The sequence below is a fragment of the Pithys albifrons genome, chromosome 4, assembly GCF_047495875.1.
Source record: "Pithys albifrons albifrons isolate INPA30051 chromosome 4, PitAlb_v1, whole genome shotgun sequence".
Classification (NCBI taxonomy): Eukaryota; Metazoa; Chordata; class Aves; order Passeriformes; family Thamnophilidae; genus Pithys; species Pithys albifrons.
The window spans coordinates 83,358,203-83,378,122 of record NC_092461.1 but is presented as its reverse complement, the minus strand read 5'-3'; the positions used below and the strand labels follow the sequence as shown (position 1 = coordinate 83,378,122).

General features: G+C 41.6%; 2 protein-coding genes across 4 annotated transcripts in view; one reads left to right on the top strand and one right to left on the bottom strand.

Moving 5' to 3' along the window:
• The window catches only part of PTPN2 (protein tyrosine phosphatase non-receptor type 2), a 31,482-nt gene extending 23,453 nt beyond the window's left edge, over positions 1 to 8,029 (top strand). The window contains exons 8-10 of one of the 2 annotated variants that reach the window (XM_071554868.1): positions 1,387 to 1,577; positions 3,134 to 3,235; positions 7,721 to 8,029. In XM_071554868.1, coding sequence (XP_071410969.1) covers positions 1,387 to 1,577; positions 3,134 to 3,235; positions 7,721 to 7,742 — 315 coding nt within the window. In that variant the 3' untranslated portion in view covers positions 7,743 to 8,029. Of the gene's footprint in view, positions 1 to 1,386; positions 1,578 to 3,133; positions 7,070 to 7,720 lie in introns of those variants that run through there. The other variant, XM_071554867.1, reaches the window with a different exon arrangement.
• Positions 8,030 to 11,547: 3,518 nt separating this feature from the next.
• Positions 11,548 to 19,770, bottom strand: PSMG2 (proteasome assembly chaperone 2). Of its 2 annotated transcripts, none has more exons than XM_071554864.1 (7): positions 19,213 to 19,770; positions 17,215 to 17,382; positions 16,354 to 16,412; positions 14,793 to 14,911; positions 13,474 to 13,647; positions 12,328 to 12,448; positions 11,548 to 11,900 (listed from the first exon to the last, which is right to left on the bottom strand). In XM_071554864.1, the coding sequence occupies exons 1-7, from the start codon at positions 19,412 to 19,414 to the stop codon at positions 11,808 to 11,810; spliced, it is 936 nt and encodes a 311-aa protein (XP_071410965.1). In that variant the 5' UTR covers positions 19,415 to 19,770; the 3' UTR covers positions 11,548 to 11,807. The 2 variants fall into 2 exon arrangements, with proteins under 2 accessions (XP_071410965.1, XP_071410966.1); XM_071554865.1 differs by having other exon boundaries at positions 17,215 to 17,386; positions 19,213 to 19,371.
• Positions 19,771 to 19,920: the final 150 nt, after the last annotated feature.

Genomic DNA, 19,920 nt, shown 5'->3' with positions numbered 1-19,920 from the left:
ACAGTCTTGTCATAGATATTTAAACTGTCAGTTACCAACCATTTCAGCACTTGTTATTCCATTACAATAGAATTCTTGGTGATAAATTCCTTCTGTTTGACAAGAGTAGTTAAGTTGTCTCTGATTTCAGTTCTTCCTGTGTAGCTTGTCACTTCAGATGTAATCGCTACTTGTATTAGCCAGCAAGTCTGTTATGGACACAAACATGTCTTCTAAAAGGCCTTTTTCTATGACAGTAAGAGGGAGCTGCTAAGTGGATTTCCATTTGTTAGTGGCTGCTTCTTTTCTCTTTAAGACAAAACAAAGAAAACATCTGAGTATGAAGTATCTTCTGAGTCAAGACTAATCCCTTTGTGAATTTCAGATCTATATTGGAAGCTCCTTTGCAATGGAGGAGTCAGTGTATTGTTAAAAAAACCTCATGGTGCCAGCAGTCCATTTATAAGTAGATGGCTTTTTTATATTGCTCTCTGAGTTTGATGCTTAGTTTAGACCAGCAATCTTGAATTCTTGAATTCTACAGACAGGAATCTGTCACTTGTTTGAAGAAGAGTCAATTTTCATTTTGTCCTTCTTATCATAGATCGTTAAAAGTAATTGAATTTTTTCCTACAGGTTATTTGATGTCTGTATAGGTGCTGTATGACTTACCTGAGAAAATAAATGATGAATTTTTAGGGTCAATTCTTTTATGTCTGGTGAACTTTGTAGATTTTTTCTGTGTGAAGTTTTTTTGCAGTAAGTCCTTCAGACTGTTTTTCATTAGGACTGCTCCCCATTAGGGCAGAGATCTAGCAAACCATGTTTACTTCTGAATTTTTTTCCCCATCATATCAGATTACTACTCAAAACAAGGTGAATAACTGTTTCATGATGCAGTAGATCTCTGGGCTAATGGGCCACCAGGTGAAATAACAGACTATGACTGATGTAAATGACTCTAGTTTCCAGTTCTCTCTTTTTAGGAGTTCTTGCATAACAAGGTCCTGTTGTACTTTGTAGCCATAGAAGGTAAGAACACAGTTTAGACCTGTGTAGTGTAGGCACAATGTGGTGAGTAGGGGGAGATGGAAGGTGCTGGACTGTCAGTGCAGGATGATACAAGACAGGTTGCTTCCTAATTGTGGAGCTAATGTGGAGAGTACAAACCCTGAAATTAGTGGCCTTGTGCCATCTTAGTAGCATCATCGCAGAGAAATAGAGCAAAGGATCATCATTGTTGGAGAAGATACATCTTCAGCTAACCTTATTTCTTCATCTAGCAATTTTTTTCCTTGATCTGATAGTTCCTTAAACTACTTTTGTGACTGTTCTTTTGGAAGACATCTTGAGCAAGGAGAATCTTTTCTGACGGAAGTGTTTGAAATATATTCTCGGTGTTTGCAGAAACGGTGGAAGGAGCTCTCTAAGGAGGACCAAGCACCAAGTTCTGAGCAGTCTTCTCAGCACCCGACTAAAATAACATCTGAGAAGTACAATGGGAACAGTATAGGCCTGGAGAACCAAGATCAGATGGAGAAAATAAACACTGACCTGTCTACTAAAGTTCAGGATATCACAGATGGGAACATCGAAAGGTAGGCAAGATGAAGAAACTGTTTGGAAGGCAGGTAGAGTCTTTCAAAAGGCTTATTTCTTGTTACAAGAAAATTTCAAGATCTTTCTTCAGTGGAGAGGAAGGACAGGTGGTGTTTTAATGGCTTAATTTTTTTTAAAAATACAACCTCAGTTATTTCTTGTGATGCAATTTTACTGTTCAAATGTCAAAAAAAGAAAATGTCTCTAAATAAAGCAGCTAAACCTCATGCTTGAAAGCATTTTCCTACATACTGTCACTGAACTCCATTGTGCAGTGCAAATTAGGTCTTAAAATTGCCCAAAATAATTTGATACTGATTTTTAAATACAATGCTAATTTCTGTTTCAAAAAATATATGATATCTCAGAAATACAAAGGTTGTATCACCTACCACTTTCTGTATAGTGGTTGAAATTGTATCACTGGAGTCATGTGTTACCCTCTGTTCATACTAATCTGCCACTGAGTAGGTTTCTGTGATTTAGCTGTGTTGTGTGAATTTACCTTTCTCCATCAAGTGTCTCTGCTTCATGACTGCTGTGTCTCAGCTGGGAGCCACTGTGTCCCTGGGCCTGCCCATGGGGGGGTGTCGCCAAATGTTGATCCATGACCGGAGATCCAGAAACCAGTCAGGGCTGTGCTGACCTGAGCTGTGTGGTGAATGGGAGGAGAAGCAGTGTCTGTCCCACAGGGCTGCAGCCTGAGAAGAGGCACAGCAGTTCAGTGCAGATAGGCTGGAATTCTGAAATAACAGCTGACTCACCAAATGCCCTGATGGGTTTGTCTTTGCATGTCTTTGTGAGTGTTTCTGAGAGAGAGAGACAGCAATTCTGTAGATGTTGGAAGGAACCTTCCACAAACAGGCCGGAGCGTGGGTGTGAGTGTGGTGGTTGTGTGCTAGGACTTGATACAATCAAAGGGGTGGTTTTGTTGTTATAGTCATGCTGTCTTAAAGATTGTGAGGGTTCTTTTGGAGACAAGAATTACAAGGTGGCCCTGATAGTGTGACAACACACAGAAATGGGTGTCCTTTATCAAGGTCTGGTTTACAGCCTGAGATGAGTTACTGTTAAACCTCCATGCAGTGTAGGAAGGTTTGGATTGATGTGTCATTGAGGCTGGTGTGAACTCTGCAGTGGAGGCACCCGTGTGCATACTCTGAATGTTTGCAGGTAGTACCTGACACATTGTATGTAAAACCAGCCTCCATGCAAAACCTCTGCCACCACGTGGGGCACAGACAGGAGGGAAAGACTAAGCTCAGCTAATTAAGCTGACATCCTGTGCTCTGTGTGGAACGCCTGGATCAAGTGCCATGGACATCCTTACATCTGTCATTTACTTAATTCATGGGGCTTCACTGATCTGAAACTCTCCCATCAAGGTGGTTAAAACATAATAAAAGGTTTCTTGGTTTGGATTTTGTATACTGCTGCTATATGCTACTGGTGGTTTAACTGTTGGAAGTGTGTTGGAAAGAGGGTTGTTTTAATACTGTAATAGCTGCTTTTCTTGTTCTACAGTGTAATAGTTACTTTTTTTTTTCTCTTTCAGTTCTGTCCGAAAAAGACAGCGGGAGGATAGAAAAGCAAACACAGCACAGAAGCTGCAGCAGATGAAGCAGAAGCTAAATGAGACTGAAAGAAAAAGAAAAAGGTGGTTATATTGGAAACCTATTCTCGCTAAGATTGGGTTTGGTTCACTGATTTTAGTTGGTGCTTATCTCTGGAAAATGTATTTTCAAGAACATTCCTTGTAAGTAAACAGTAAGTGTGACTGCTCCAACAGGTGATTTTGCTGCAAGTTAATGACTAGGGGTATGACTTTAAGCAGTAAACTTTTTACTCCTGGAATGGGTACAGACTGTTACATACAGTAGAGAAGTGATGTAAGCTTGATCTCATGTTAACATCTCAGGACTTTCCACTGCAGGTACTTACAGAAATGAACCGCTGCCCCCCACCAGAGTTGATGTTTTTTGTTTATATGAGCAGGTACAAACTTGCTGCAACTGTTTATACACTTTTTAAAATGGTGTCCTACCAGATCTTAAGCAAAGCTGAACCATGAAGGTTTAGCTACTGAAGGCTGTCTGGATTTAAATTTACATGCCTGACATAAGCAATAAACAGTGTTGTATCATTTACATTATTAATGCAAAGAAGTTATCCTTAAATATGTGTAATGTGTAATGTACTAGTGACATGAACATAAACATTTTATATTCTTACAACTTAGGATAAATATATTTTATAATTGCATATTTAATCTTTTTGTAGTTCACTGTACTTTAAAAAGCTCAGTTTGTACAAATTTTTGACCAAAAGAATTTCATTTTGAAACTAAATGTAATTATAATTTGTGCATGAAAAGAACAGTGCAACCATTCCCCATAGTTTGACTCTCCAGCTTGAAATGAGCAGCTAGGGGTCTGATGAAGCACTTGCCAATTTCTGCTCCGTTAATTTGCATTCCTTATTTATTTTTTGTAATTTTCATTATTTAAGTAAGGCTTAGAAATTTGATTTTTTTAAGACTTCTGAGAACTTGTGTCCCACTGAGAATCATGCTGTTGATTAATGTGTTCAGACTTCAGCTACTGTTTGAAGGCCAACATTGTTCAAGTTCTGACATTCCATTAAATGTGAGACATAATGTTTTGTGTGTCAATAGATTTTAATTGCTAGAAAGAATAAACTTCCTTCATCAGTGATAAGTGTAGAAAGCACACCAAAGGAAACTATAGTTGGACTTCCAAGGGTGGCTTTAATAGAAGAGAAATGTTGATCGTGTTCTACCATACTCAGTTTGCTCACCTGTATGAGCCACTTTGGTGGCTTCACAAAGTACAACTGTGTTTCAGGTTCTCCAGCACTGCATTACAGACGTGATAGTAAAACACTTGATGACTAGTATTTTGGGAATATCTGTGCTCTACAGCCTCTTCAAAATTACCGGGTGCTCCCTTTCCATTACTTGGGTGATAAGACTTTCTAAATAGTAGTTCAACACAAATCACTTTCTGCCCTTTAAATAACCTTCAAATACAGAGATGATATGTGGCTGTATGTAGCTTGTTCAAGTTGAGATCTAATACTTTGTAGGATTGGATTGCACTTTGAAACCTGGATTTTATTTATTCAAGCATTGCCTTGTTGGGTGACTTCAGAGAAGTCATATTTTCTCCTTCTGTTTTCTAAGCTCAGTTGTTTTCTGTTGGGTGTGGGGTTTTGAAGGTATTCTTTCCACCCACTCCCGTTTTATGAAGTGCTTCCGGGATTTACTGCTGAAACATACTGCAAGAGCTGGATGGTTACTTTGCTCTTTATTCAGAGGAATTAACTTGCAAGTTTTCCGGAACATCCAAGATTGGAAGTAACATAGGAGGCACAGGGCCCAGTTACTTTGACATTTACTACAGTTTACTCTTTGAAATTCTCATTTCGCAATCGCTAATACTATTTTGGACCACACTGTTTATGTAGTAAACAAATGCTGAAGGGTCCAGATCAGGAAAACAAATGTAGTTTCATACAGTTCTGAGTTTGGGAAATTGTGCGTCAGTAGAACAAGACAATTTGTTTTGTGGCGTTGCTGCCCAAATGTGCAGCCCTAAAAACAAAATGACTGCTGACTGCTGTGACACACTATAGGCAGGCAGCTTAGGTATTTTAAGACATTTCACAGTTTTTACAACCACAGTAACTTAGAGCCAACAAAAAGACTGTCAAAAGATTTTTTTTTCTTTAAATTGAGAAGACAGGTTTTTCAGTATCAGCTGTAACTGTTAGTAGTTGTAAATGTATGTGCCTTACAAAGATATTTTGGTTATGGAAAAATACATGGAATGTAATTAAATGCTTTTGTAACAGAAATATTCCAGATTTTATTCTAAATACTTAAAAGCAGCTAAAGAAAAAGTGCAGGCAGAACCTTGACTGATATCACACTGTCATTTATTGCCCTTCTCTTGTCATGAGAAGGATTTCCTGGACCACCAGTGTCCTACAGGCACTGAGCTCTAATGGCAGCTCGTCATGTTGTCACTGGAGTTGTTTCCTGATTCCATCTTCTAATTTCTGGCTTTTTAGTTTTCTTGATCCTGAGCAAACATCCTTCATGTCAGGGTGGGACAGGGCAGGAGGCGACCATCTCACATCACCTTGCACTCTGTTACCTTCTTGAGGCAATAAAGCAGAACTTGCACATTTCAGCAGTTGTTCTGTATGAGTTTGGTTTGGTTCTGTGATTGCGAGTACCTTGGGAGGATGAAACAATACAAATCTTGGACAAAACTTTGAACATTGAATTGTTCATGACAGTATGAAAATAGGAAGGAAAATCAAAGAATAGGTCTCATAGTACATTCCAGGTAGTGATTTGGATAGTTTCTTCCTGGTCCATCACTGATCCTTAAAAACCAAAATCTAGAGGAGGCTTGTCCTCCTTGCTGCACACTAAGCCCTTGTGATCCTTTGTTATTGTGTAGGATTTAAATCTGCAGCAGTTTTGCACAACTTTGACATTAGATAGGAAGAACTGCAGGCCAAAATTAAGAATTGTCTATCCTAGGCACCTCTGTGACAGGAAATGCTTAAAAGGGTGAAACTGAAGGACTTGCCTTCTGACCCTGGACCTGCCTTTCCCCCACCCTGGTTTCTGGCAAGCTGCTGGCTGGTCCTGTGCTACTTCTAAAATGTTGTTAGGATTGGTTCAACATGTTACTTTATTGGGTTTTCCCTCTGTTCTGGAAATGCATGTCGAAATACTTGATGCATAGTGGGCATCTCTGAATTTGTTAAAACAATGTTTGACACTCAGATGAACACTCATGTACAAATTATGCACATTTTCATAAAAAAATCCCTAGCAGACATTTGGACCTCCATTGCACAGTGTTTGCAAAGTTGGAATTGGTCCTTTAGGTTTCTTGTTTATGTTCTTGGTGCAGGGACAGTCCACTTAGAGTGACGGTACATCTGTATTTTCTTTGAAATGTATTGAGTAAAATAATTTAATTCAGTGTGAAATAGCAGTTTGGAAAAAACCTATGGATTTATTTTATGGAAGTGAGATGTTGCAAGTGAAACTTAGCTTGTTCTGTTAAACCTTGAGTAAAATGGTTTACTGACACCAGTTTATATCCCCCTGGAAAGGGAAGAGGCATAAATGTGTATGCATGTATGTGTGACTGGATTGTGCAGGCAGTTAAAAAGCCTGGCTAGCTTTATGTTTAATGAATGTAAACCAAATTATTTAGTTCGCTGTTTGGCATTATAGTAAAACTTGAGACACTTGAGGACTGCACAAGCAACAATTAACGATGACAAAAGAGGAAGTCTTCTGCATGGCTGAGTGGCTTAAGCCAGAGGATGGTATTTGCAAGGTTGACATAACACATAGTAGTCTTCCTGGGCTTTTTTGTTTGCCCCCCAAGTTTTAATTCAGTCATTCTTTTTTATGTACGAAAAATAAATGTGTTCAAAATTGCATCTCTGTCTGAGTCTTTATTTAAATTGGAAGGATAAATACTTGGAAGCACTTTTTCAATGTGTCATGACTGATCAAGGAAAGCCGGTTTATGAATCAGTGTTCTGCTTGCAGAACTTACTTGTATTAGGTTGGGCATGTGGTGCTGTGAACATCAAGGCGTCTTTCTGTGATCCTCAGAGCACACCCTTACATTACCTAAGAACAGAATGTCCAGTGCTGGGATGTCTTCCTCACTACAGGAGACCTTTGCCTAGGAACAATTATTTCTGTGCCAGGATTGGCCTATAAAGCCATGAGAGGTGGTGTGTTTTGACATGCAGCCTGCCATAGTCCCACTGAGGTCCAAGGCTGTTTCTGCAATGCTTGGGGTTAAATGTGTAAGGAAGGGGTTTGCTGGACCTGTGCTTGAAGCTCTCCAGCATGGATGTGCCTTATACTGTAACATGGAAAATACCCTCTGGGAAAGCAATGGCTTTCCAAGAGTACTTGCTCTGAGGCAGTAGTTGCTCCAGGGAATTCATGAGAAGCTATTTGGTGTTAACAGTGGGCTGCAAACCCACCGTTGGTTCTTAGTTCTTTTTTCTTGTTGTCTTTTTTTCCCCGTACTCTGTACTGAATCGGTGACTTTCTTTTGGTTGTATGTCGCAGGCCGAGACTGACTGACACCTAAGCCTTCGAGACTTGTGAATATTCTGCAGCTATAAACTGCAAATTATTGACATGCAAAGCGAGACATGACCCCCCTCTTCGGGAACAAAAAGTGAGGTCTGTTAAGTACCAAGAAGACCTCAGTTATCTGTTTACAGCGTAAACTGCACCGAGGGGATGAAGACCACCAGCAACGTGTGCTACTTTGCAAAACGAAATAATTTGCTATCTTGTGTTTTTATAATGCCTGTATTAATGTAGAAAGATGTAAAAGAAATAAATTAGGAAATATTTTGTTTTGTACTGCCATTCTTATTGTATTTTTATACTTTTTGGCAGCATTAAATATTTTTTTAAATTGACAATATGCTGTTGTGTGCGCGTTATGTTAGGGAGAAACTGTTAAGAGCCTGTTCTGTGGAAAAAAAAAGCATGTTGCCTTAAGGTTTCCTGATACCTGTCTTAACTGGAAAACGGCAAAAGTATTAGAATGTGCTTAAAAATATTTTCATTAATGCTTACTATTGTAGTTTGATTTAGGAGGAACTCCTGCACATTTCTTTTATAATACACCACTAAGATTATTATTTTATTAATCTGACCAGTTGGTTTGGTAATCCTTCTTATGTTTGCTACAAAATATGCACAAAATGTTCAGAGTAACTTTGTGAAGGGAAAGTGTTTTGTTGGTGCTTTAAAGGGAAGAAAGATGGGAAATCTGACCTCTTGTGACCCAGGGGCCTGTGCAACTAACAGGAGCTGAGGGCTGGGTCAATGGTGTCTGTAATTAAACAGGTTTTGGATTGTGCCATTGTCATGTGTTGCATGTACAGTGTTTTCCTTCACGTATCCCACCTTCTGTCAGTGTTCTCCCTGACACAGTCAGGATGGATTGGAAAGGGATAAACAGGAGTGCTGCTTAAAGGAATTCTTCCAACAGGGTCAGCATTGTTTCCAGCCTTCTGCCTCTTTTCTTAATTCTGCACTTGTTGATGTTCTCTGACAGTTTCAGATAAACCTGAACTCACAAAACCCCTATACATACACTATGTCTAAACTGGCACGTGGTGGGGTTTTATATGTAATTTACACTTTGCATATTTTTATAACAGGTTCTTGTACAAAGCATACAGTTACTGAAAGTAAATCGTTGCAGAGGGGCGAAATCTAGGCCAACTAAAGCAACTTTTGCTAAAATAAGCAGCAACCTGAAATCTTAGCAGAACTTGGTTTCAAGGCCCATGCATGAAAGCAATCATATTCAGAGTTGTGTTTAACTTGAAGGGGAAGCTGAATCAGGGGAGTACTTAATGCAATTACTTGAGCTAAAGTCAGGCTTGACACCATCCTCAAATAGTCTTAATTGCCCGAGTCTGGCTTGTCCAAGTATTTTTGTTTCTTTAGGTGATTAGCCTGTGTTGGAGAAGAAAACATCACGACTTGATTCAGCTTTCATTTTCAAGTTGGTGCAGCTGTGAGACCAGGAGTGCTTATAACAAAAGATCAAGCTCTGCCTAAACCACTACAGTAAACCCTGTATTTGCTGAACACAGAAACAGAGCCTGTTTATATTGCTTGGAAAGTCTTTGGATAAGGCTTTCAGCTGTTCACACCTTTTACCTTTGGCTAGGGTTAAGGTGTTCATTATTCTTCCCCTCTTGGAGTTGTGAGTAAGCATGCAATGCATGACTACTGCAAACGTGCACGAGCTTCATTATTTTACCTGCTGCTATCAGAGTTTATCACCTATGCAATTAGTTTATATTGTGGAGCATAGAGGGCTAAATATGCTCATCAAAATGCTGATTGCCCTTAGTTTTTAAATGGACTTTTAGCTACTGATCTGCTGGATTAAAGTTGATGTCAGTCCAGCTTGATGAGTTGGCACAGAGGATCAAGATCTAGAAGTTCCCAAACCAGGACTTTGTCAGGATTTATTGAGGGCTGCCTTGTAATAGAAGTCTTGGCTTATTGGCCCAGGAACTTCTGCCCCATGCATTTGTTTAGCTATTTCTACACAAGCCACAATTCTTGACCACTGCTGGGACAACGTATTTAAAAAGGCAAAGGAAGGGGAGAGGCTGCCTTTGCAGGGAAAGGACAAGTGGGTGTCTAATTGCAGCATTTAAAGAAATGGGGTTAGAAGAATCGGATTTGTAGATGGCAATTTTTTTCCCAAATGAAAAGGCTGTGATTTACAGACTGCCGTTTTTTTCTTCACGTTCAAGAGCAGTGTTGCAGAGGTGTTTTTATTTTTGCTAGGCCTTGTTCTGCGGGAAGGCTTTGGTGTGTGCAGAGGGTGGGCTCGCCCCTCCCGGCGTTCTGGAGGCAGGAGGGGCTCGGGCCGGCCAAGGACAGGCACTGCCCGTCCTGCGGCGGCACCTGGTGGCCGCCTGCGCCCGTGTCCTTCGGAAGGATAGCGCTGTCCTGTACCTCACCCACAGGGAACAGGAAAGCCTTGAGGATTGATTTTCTGTTTTAGAGTACTCCAGTACCGAGTGCTCTCCTTTTCCCTTCCCGAGGTTTCACGCGGCTGTGCCTCTTGAGGAGGTGCAGAACATCTATGGCTCACTTAGGAAAAGTACTGCAGAGCAAACGATGCCCCCTTCATCACATCTGGTCCTTCAATCCCTCAAGACTTAATTTGTCCCCATGTTCTATATACACCTTGTAATCACTTTTTAAATGCTACAAGGAATCCTTCTAGCACTTAATAATACTCAGCTCTGTCTTTTTTCTCCTCCATGCCAAGGAATGGCTCCTTGGGCACAGGTATAGAAGTATGAAAAGATTTATCACCCTCATCAAGTCTTTCCAGTTGGTCATTCTAGTTATCTGCTTTACCATTGATCCAAAGTTCAGAACTAACACCTGGGAGTCAATGTGTGGTACTGGAATGTAGTTAGCTAAATGTACACACCCATTAGGCTGGGAATTAGAGTTGAGAGGGGAAGAAGAGGGAGAAAAAAATAGAGCCTGAGAGACAAGTCTTCACCTGTTCAGCATGGAGCCCATCTTGCACCTCACTCACACTAGTGCTTGACTCTGGTGCTTAGACAGAATTCCTACAGTGCAGGACAGTGGCAACCTTACATTTCTGTGTGACAGACAGTTACAGATCCATGACTTTCTGCAAGGAAGCTGCTGTTGCACAGCTGCTTGCCTGTGCCTCCCAGCACAAGTGTGGGGAATAAAGAGGAAAGTGATTGTGCTCCTTTCTCCCTTCTGCCTCACAGCAAGTTATGCACTCTACTCAGTTTGAATGTGGTTGGTTTTTCCAACTAGTTTACCAGACTTGCCTTTTGTCTGTGTTCCCTGACCACATCTGCATGTTGACTCACCAGCTTGTTAGTCTGGATACCTATGGGAACTCCTAAACATGTAGTTTGGTTAACAGTTGCTCTTCAACTCTAGAACTGACCATCTCACATCCATGATTTAAAGTTGCTTTTAAATAAACTGATGTGACCAAGCACTTTCACGAGATCAAAATTGAATATGTAATCTAATACAAGTACCATTAAAAGCACTGAACACGTGAATTGTGCATCACACAACTGCTGTTTCAGACTGAGCTTATAAAATACACAGATACCAGACTGCCTACTATCATGGCACTGTTCTCCAGTTCCTCTGTATCTCAGAGCACTGTATTCATGTTCAAAATGTCTAAGAAGGCTTATGGACGTGCAAAGCTTTAGTTTTAGCATCTCAGCAGCCCCTTGAAGTAGAACAGAAGCCTGGAAAAGTAAAGGTTCAGGCTGACCCAACTAAGAAGGAGGACTGCAGGCTTGTCCCTGGCAGTAACACTTAACCAAAGAAAAAGGTTTATTAAAAATATTTTATTAGAAAAAACATTCAACCAAAGTTACCCAATAAACAACTGTACAAAACATATTTCTTTGGTCAATTTGTCAAAGTTACCTTAATTTCTTTAGCTACCCACACACAGAAAAGGAATTTTTCTTAACTAAAGCGTTTATGTGGACAACAAAGCAAGCTGCTGTTGTTTGGCAATTGCTGTGTAATCACCACCTCAAGGGGCGTCTGTGACCACCCGTGTGACTCACAGAGAGTTCAGAATGGATCAGAAGAGTGCAGGTGGGAGACCGTTGCCAAAAAGTAAGCGCCAAGAACTCGGTATTTTCCACTGTGAAGAAGAATCTGTGGAATTGTTACTCTGCAACAAAACCAGAATAATTCATTAAGTTTTAATGCTAATGATGTAATTCTACTTCTGGCACAGGTATTAAAAGAATGGGCAGCAGTGCAAGGGTCAAGTGTCATGGTGGGTTGCTTTAGAGAAAGAACTGGAAAATAGAACTCCATCAAACCTTTACACAATTTTCCCCTGCACCTGTCAAACCAAAGTACTGATGTTCAGGCTTGGTTTTTCAGGTGGGGAAATTCCCAGTGAGATTTTAATCAAAATATATATTTAATTTGGCATACCCTTGATGACCAAGAGCCAAAATGAACCCAACCCAAACACATTTAACTCTTCTAAAATTCATCTGAGTAACATTTTTAATGTTCTGGATTGAAGAACAATGAAAATAACAGATATAAAATAAGAAAGCAAGAACTTTAGATCAAACAGCACTTACTTCACTTTTAACTAGCTGGAGCCATTCATTAAGATAGTTAACAAGAACAAAAGCATCAGGGATGTTGTCGCCTTCTGAGCAAAATTTCAGAAGAACTGCCATTTGAATTCCCTTTGAGCAGCTGTAACAAAAAAGAGCAGGCATGTTTATCTTTTTTTTTAGATCCAGAGCAATTATATTTATGTACTAAGAGGAACAACAATCTGCATATGACTTGTTAAATCCAAAAAGTAAAAATGTGTGCATATATAGAGTTCTTTCCTCTCCAGACTTCCTTGATTGCATTTTCCCCCTTCATGCTCTTTTTCTTAGTCTTGAATTTTTTCTTTATCTTGCAAGGCAGGAATCCTATGTCTTTGCACTGGTGGGGCATTCACACACATCCTTTGATACAATCACTCCTTATCTTTCTGTGTATTTTAAACCTGCAGCTTTGCAGCCTGCATATCACTGCTTTGCTCACAATATTCTCATTTTTTTGTTTAGGTATTAAGATTGTTATTTTTCTATTTTTTTTCCGCTCAGATCCTGACAGGTTTTTGGTTTTGCATTTGTATTGTTTCCACACTGAAGTCAGTACAAAGGTAAGCATGGTATTAATAACTTTGCTGCTGTTGGATGCAACAGTTTGGACATTTGTCAAAAGTAGTAGTTAAAAATAAGAGTCAGTTTTCCACCTGACACAAAACAAACATCTTTTCCAAAACTACACAGTTGTGCCATAGTATATGAGTATTAATATCCCAAATTTAAAAACTCAGATGTTTTCAGCACAACTTCCGATGCACACACTTTCAACAAAACCCCTACATCTAATTGTTTGCTGGCCTTGTAATCTTAACTTATTCTTAGTGTTCAGAATTGTTTGTGCATTTGGGGTTTTTTTCCTGCAACCAGATCAATTGTGATCTTAACTGTAAAGCCAATTCCCTTATATTTTTATCATACTCTAACTTAATGATGCAGAATTCCCAATTTTTTTCCCCTCTTGATTATGGGCCTGACCCGGAACAAGTTATATTCCTACAAAATCCTTTTCTATGAAAAGAACTTCTCCTGTAACATAGCAGTTTAAAAGCTAATTTTACCCAAGTACTAAAGACAAAACTTCAGATATCATTCTGTGTTTATCTGTAGGCAACTCACCTCTCAGTAAACAACAGTTTTGTGATGCCACCTCCAGGAATATGCAGAACTTTGTCTGTATCATTTATTCCAGGGTAAGCTGCTGCTTTTTCCATTTCTTTCCAGCTTAGTTCCTGCATAAGGCCTCCAACTGCTTTCTCAAGATCAGGTGTGAGTAGGTAGCGCAGTGGTGTCCTAGACACAAATCATGAATACATTCGGTCGTACAAGGAAAGACAGTACCAAAGTTGTGGCAGACAGAAGGTGCAAACATTGAGGACCTCACACCTTCAGTGTGGAATTGCTCTGAGATTCCCTCCCTCAAATCAAACTTTGCAGGAAAGTGTGTGGTCTCAAAACAGTACAAATGACTCAACTTGCTGTCACAAATAGAACTAAGGTACCCACTTTACAGGGGCTCAAATAACTGGCAAGTACCAAATACAGAAGCACTTAAGTGGGGAGCTGTTTATGGTCATTACAATTATTTACAAAAAAAAAGTGCTTTTTCTTCCTTCAGATAGAAGGTGATGAGTTTAAAATTTGTTTGGGTAACTTGGACTTCACCACCAGACAGTATTTTTAATAAGCTCATTCTAGTAAATCTGCTATAAGAGAGTTTTTCTGGAGTGCTTATAGAGGTGGGGGGGGTTAAATCACCACAACATATGACCCAGACCAAATCAAATAACCATCAGTCCCTCTCACTTCATTCCATGTTAGCTGGCCATCCTGCAGTTGTGAGCAGCTACCACTGTATCTGGGACATGCACAGACCGAAACCTCCTTTAAGGCTCTACACATTTAGAGAGCCTGAGGATAACAATTGGTCTTTTGCAAAAATACTGGCGTTGTTTTTTGTTAAATCACCAGCTATGATGCCCTCAATCTGCAAGAAATGTTTGTGTTTTAAATGGGTAATATCTAAACATACCCATAATCTAAATCTTGCAGCTGCCTCCCAACAAAAAAAACCTGATAAACTCCTATCAAAAAAGCATGACAACTTACTGTATTAAAGAAAACTTTCAAAGAAAACCTTCAAAAATCCAATCTGTGACCTTTATGTCAGCAGTTACTCCTTGACATTGCTTGCAGCCACAAGAAGTTAAAACTTAGGCTTTTTTTCTGACAGGTGCAATTTGCTTATGGCAATTTTGACAGTAGTAACTAACAAAGTTCAGAGACCTGCATAAAATAATGCTGTATAACATCAAGGTCTAATAGTACATTAAGTATTTTATGACCTATGTACACAGCCAAGCAAAAGCACCCTGCCAAAAGCAGTCAGTTAAAGAGAACAGAAACCTCCACTGGGTGTTTCAGTGCCCCAGACATACCCCAGGAGCTGCTCATCGTCGCGCTGGTACGCGTGGCTGCTGGACAGAACAACAACTCTGGCACAGCTGCTGCCTTTCACCCAGGAAAGCAGGGCTTCACAGAAAGGCCTGTACTTGTTCTTTATGCAAAGACACAGAAGAAAAAGTGGAAAATATAGTATGTCCTTAACAATATTAGACATTATATACAACGTTTAGCAGTGATGTGGGTTTTTCTTCATATCCAGTTAGCCTTCAGCCTCAGATATTGTCCTAGTTTAGCAGGTGGGACCACTTAACACTGTGTGGGGTGATCAAAGCTGTGTATTCTACCCCCTCTATTCATTCCCCAAGGACAATGGACCATTAACAGCAGCTGCCCAGGGAGTCATTATCACCTTCACACTCAGCCTGAGGGGGCGGAGCTGCTAATGGGCCATCAACAGTTCAGCACCCCCTGGCTCCCAGAGTCAATCACCCATTGTGTGAGTCCCCGCCCAGGGGGAGGGACTGGGTGCTCCCCGAGGGTACGTAAGTGGTGGGCAAGAAGACCTTGGGAACTTCTTGTTGGATCCAGAGGAGCAGAGGACTTTGACAAGAGGAGATCACCGCTCTCGCCCAGACCACAGCCCTCGCCTGCACCAACAGGTTTTTCACTTCCTTTTGCTTTGGACTTGGGGGAGCCACAGGGGTCTCAGCACAAGGGCAAACAAACCCCCTTGGGTTTGTGCCCCAGGACACTGGGTTATACTGCTGGGTTTGTGTGAGTTGAAAGCAATTTCCCTTTGTGTCATTGTATTTATTGTAATATTATTATTAAATTTCAGCCTCTGACTTATAATCTCTCTCGTGGTGAGTTCATTTACCCTGATGGTTCACCTTTAAACCAGCACAGATGTATTTTTAAAAAGCAGAGCATTACCCTGGTTGTTCACTTAATCAAAACTACATGTAGGACAACATTAAGACCACATTAGCAACATCAGTACCACTTGTTTTTGTGCCATTAATGCCAATGAAAAAAGCTTTAGAGTAAGATGGGATGGCAGGATTGCACAATATTTTTCCACAGTTTGAAGTGCTAAAAAACTGCACCACAAAATTTTTTTCTGGCATGGTATTCTGCTTATTTTAAACAGCAGCCACTGTTCAGTTAATAAGTAATTCTAAATTCTTCATTTTTTACATAATGAATGCAGTTTTAATGAATGTAGAACACTATGAAATAACAAAACTCCTGTGACACAAAAAAATTAAGCTATTATAAAGAACACACAAAAACAGTGTGTTCTTGAAAAAACCCCAAACAGACAAAACCCAGATAATATTGTGTTTTCAGGACTCTTAATAACTAAGATATTTATACTAAAATCTTCCAACATTTGCAGGCTATTGTAGGCTTGGAAAAAACAAAACCTCAGCTCAGCTCTCAATGAATGCAGAGATCAGTAAAATCATATGAACTGCAGAAGGTGTTATAGCATGAAGTAGAAAAATAATTTTGTTAGGCCATTTAAACTATTTGCCAGCAGAGCTATTCAAACCAAACAGTGGAGTAAGAACAAACAATGAACATACTTACCTTTATAAAAGGTGATCTGATCTGCAGAACCACAAGTTTCTTTGAAGGTAACGAATACACTACAAAAAGAAATAATTAGGTCTTGTTCAGAAGAAACCAGGAAAAAGACCTGGGTTTGGAAATATCAAGATTTATTCAATTTACAAACCTCAGGATAGTAAACCTTTCAGCTGTCAATTTATATGGAAAAGCTTGACAATACCCACAGTGATAAAAATACCAATTTTTGTGTAATATCTTCACTGGACTTTATCTCACTTGTACTAAATTAAAAGGATTGACTGAAGAAAAATATACGAAAATCTGCACCTGTAATGATTCAGATAATCTGTTTATGCAGCTTTGCAAAGATTGACAGATTATCCTTAGATTTCTGTGATTTAAGAGAAGAAAAAAAATTAAATGTAGTGATCAAGGTAGGTAAAGAAACTAAGAAGTTGTAGGGGGCAGAGGGAGAAACATTGCATAGAGGAAAAGGTAAATGTAGGTAAGAAGAAAGGAAGAAGAGAGGATAAATATCCTTCTACATCAGAAATTCAGCTTTCATTCAGAGAGTTTATTTTAAGTATGTGCAGACTTGTTTTACTTTGGATTAACCCGCAGAGAGTTTTGGCTGCACTGCAATAAGACTGAAATTCAACATTTCTTAGTGGTTTCATATGTCAAATTGGTTATCAAAAATAACAAGAGGAACAGTAAAAAAGTGAAAATTAAATACAATGTTATCTGTAGGTTCTGAAGTTGTTATTACTGACCTTAATTTAAACACATCTGCGAAGTGTAACAACAACAACAAAAGTAAACGTTGATGCTCTTGCACCTTAAGCACCTTGTAAATACCTTCAGCATTCAATAACCCACCTTCAGCATTTATACTCAGCTCCGTTGAGTTTTCCTCTGCTGTTGCATATGGGTTATTTCCAACCATTGGCACCAGGCAATCAGTGTAGAAGTAACCAACTTTAGTCATGTCAAGTGTGGAAATCACCAGATCTACTGCCAGTTGACCAACATTTCCCACGGACACTGCTGGCTGAAGCAACAGAAGTTACTGAATTACAGGGGGTTTTAACAAGGTGCTCTTGAAAAAGTGAAAGTTTAAGTAACTGCAGTTCTGGTCAAACATGATTTCTAGAAGTGGCTGCTTGTCCTCTGACAAAGATGACCATTTCTTAACAGATTAACAATATGGAATTTGGGCCGTGTCCCACAAAAAAACATCCCGGCCACTTCTGTGAATAATCCTGTCTCACTGTAAACTCCTCTCCCTCATTGTTTGGACAGCGAGTAGATAAAATCCACTCAAGAAACTGATGTGAGACTGGCAAAGCTCACGTGACACCCAATTGTAAAGCAGATATTACATATTAAACCTCTAAGTTTCAGACTGATCCATGGACAAGAGTAGGTAATTTTTCATTTTTTAAGCATTTAAATGCTAAAAAGGGTCTCCTTGGGTTAATTTCACAAGAACTGCAATGTGTTGGGTCAGATACTGACCTAATACAGTGACACAATGTGATGGCACAGAAAGGAGAAAGTCAAGAGCTTGCATCCCTCGGAAGAAACTATTACAGGAAGACAATAAAACTCTCAGTTGCTTTCCTCTAATTTATAAGCAAATCGACGAATTGCTGCTGCTGCGGCCTGATGCGGAAAGACACTGAATTTGATGCTGAGAGAGGATGAAAGAGGACGCGATGGCACTCGAGTGTCACAGGGCACGGGCTGGTACCCAACCCGCGGGAACAGGGCAGCAGTGAGTGATGCACTTCCTGCCGCCTGTCAGCTGACCGGGAATGGTGCCCGCGCAGCCTGCGCAGTCACCCCGGGCTGCGCAGCCCTGGGGTTACCTCTGTGTGTGTGTGGCTCAGCTTCGCGAACGAAGATTTGGGAAGGGCTCTCCCCATGTGGGTGTGCCCTTCCAGCCTGTGCAGTGGATTTTAGGTGAGGTTCAGTGTGCGCAGAACTGGCCCCACCGTTTAAGTCCTGAGGTTCATCTGCCACGGCCGAGCGAGCTTGGACAGTGACAGGGAAGTCCTCAGGATTGGAACCTACAGCACCTGGTATTTCCCAGGAGGTCTCCCATCCAAGTACTAATCCAGGGCTGACCCTGCTTAGCTTCCGAGATCTGACGGGATCGGATGTCAGGGAGGCATTTAACTGCCTGGTTACCTTTGACTAATACAGCAAAGGGAGAGGAATGATGCGGGCAGGAGAAATGAGGGGGTTGTCCCATCGCACCCTGTGCTAGAGCTCTCGCCCCACACAGACATCGTCACCTCGGGTACCATTACCTGAGTCCGATGTCATAAGAAGAGGAGATAAAAACACTTGCGAAAACAATCCTAATCCCAGTTTTAAATATAGCAGAAAGGAGGAGTTTTTACACTAGAAACAGTTATATATCGCTTTTAATTAAAAAAAACAACCACAACCTTTCATTGCAGTGGCAACCCACCGGTGCTACAAATCTGGTAAAACCACACGGTGGGCATTAATTTTTAGGAGTACTAAAATCGCATGTAGGTCCTGCAGCTCGGTACAGGACACCCTGGCAGGGGCAGGCCCGGGGCTCTGAGCGGAGCGAGGGTGACGGGACAGACCCTGCCGGACACAGCCCCGGCACGGCGCCCTCCGCGTCCTGCTTTCCTCGGCCGAACATCGCACAGACCGCACACACCGCCTGCCCAGAGCCCCCCGGGACAGGCCCCGGGCTCGGCAGGGACAGACAGAGAGCAGAGCCGCCCCTGCGCCGCCCCAGGGGAGCGGAGCCCTCCGCGCCGGGACCCGCAGCAGCGACCCCCTCAGCCCCAGCGCGGGCGGGTGCGGGGGCCGCGGAGCGCACTCACCACTCACCATGACCAGAGTGAAGCCCGTAAAGTCGGGGGCGGCGGCGAGCCCGCCGCGGGGGCAGGGAACGAACATGCCGGCGGGCAGCAGCGGCGGAAGGACAGGGAAGGAAGGGCAGGACAGGGACGGATGAGGCGGCCCGAGAGCCGTGCCCGCCTGTGCCGCCAGGGGGCGGCGGCGCTGCGCTCCCTGCGGCGGGAAGAATCATGGAATTACACAATCGATTGGGCTGGAAAAGACCTCCGAGATCATCGAGTCCAACCCTTGGTCCAACTCCAGTCCATTTACCAGATCATGGCACTCAGTGCCACGTCCAATCTTAGTTTAAAAACCTCCAGGGATGGTGAATCCACCACCTCTCTGGGCAGCCCATTCCAATGCCTGATTACTCCCTCTGTAAAGAATTTTTTTCTGATCTCCAACTTAAATTTCCCCTGGCAGAGCTTAATCCCGTGCCCCCTTGTCCTATTGCTGAGTGCCTGGGAGGGGAGGGGAAGGTGAAGGGAGAGGAGAGGAGGGGGAGGAGAAGGGAGGGGAAGGTGCGGGAAGGGGAGGGGAGAGGAGGAGAGGGAAAAAGGAGGGAAAAGGGAGGGGAGGGAGAGGGGAGGGGGAAGGGGAGGGGGAAGGGAAGGGAAGTGGAAGGGCAGGGGGAAGGGGAAGGGGAAGGCGAGGGGGAAGGGGAGGGGAGGGGAAGGGAAGTGAAAGGGGAGGGGA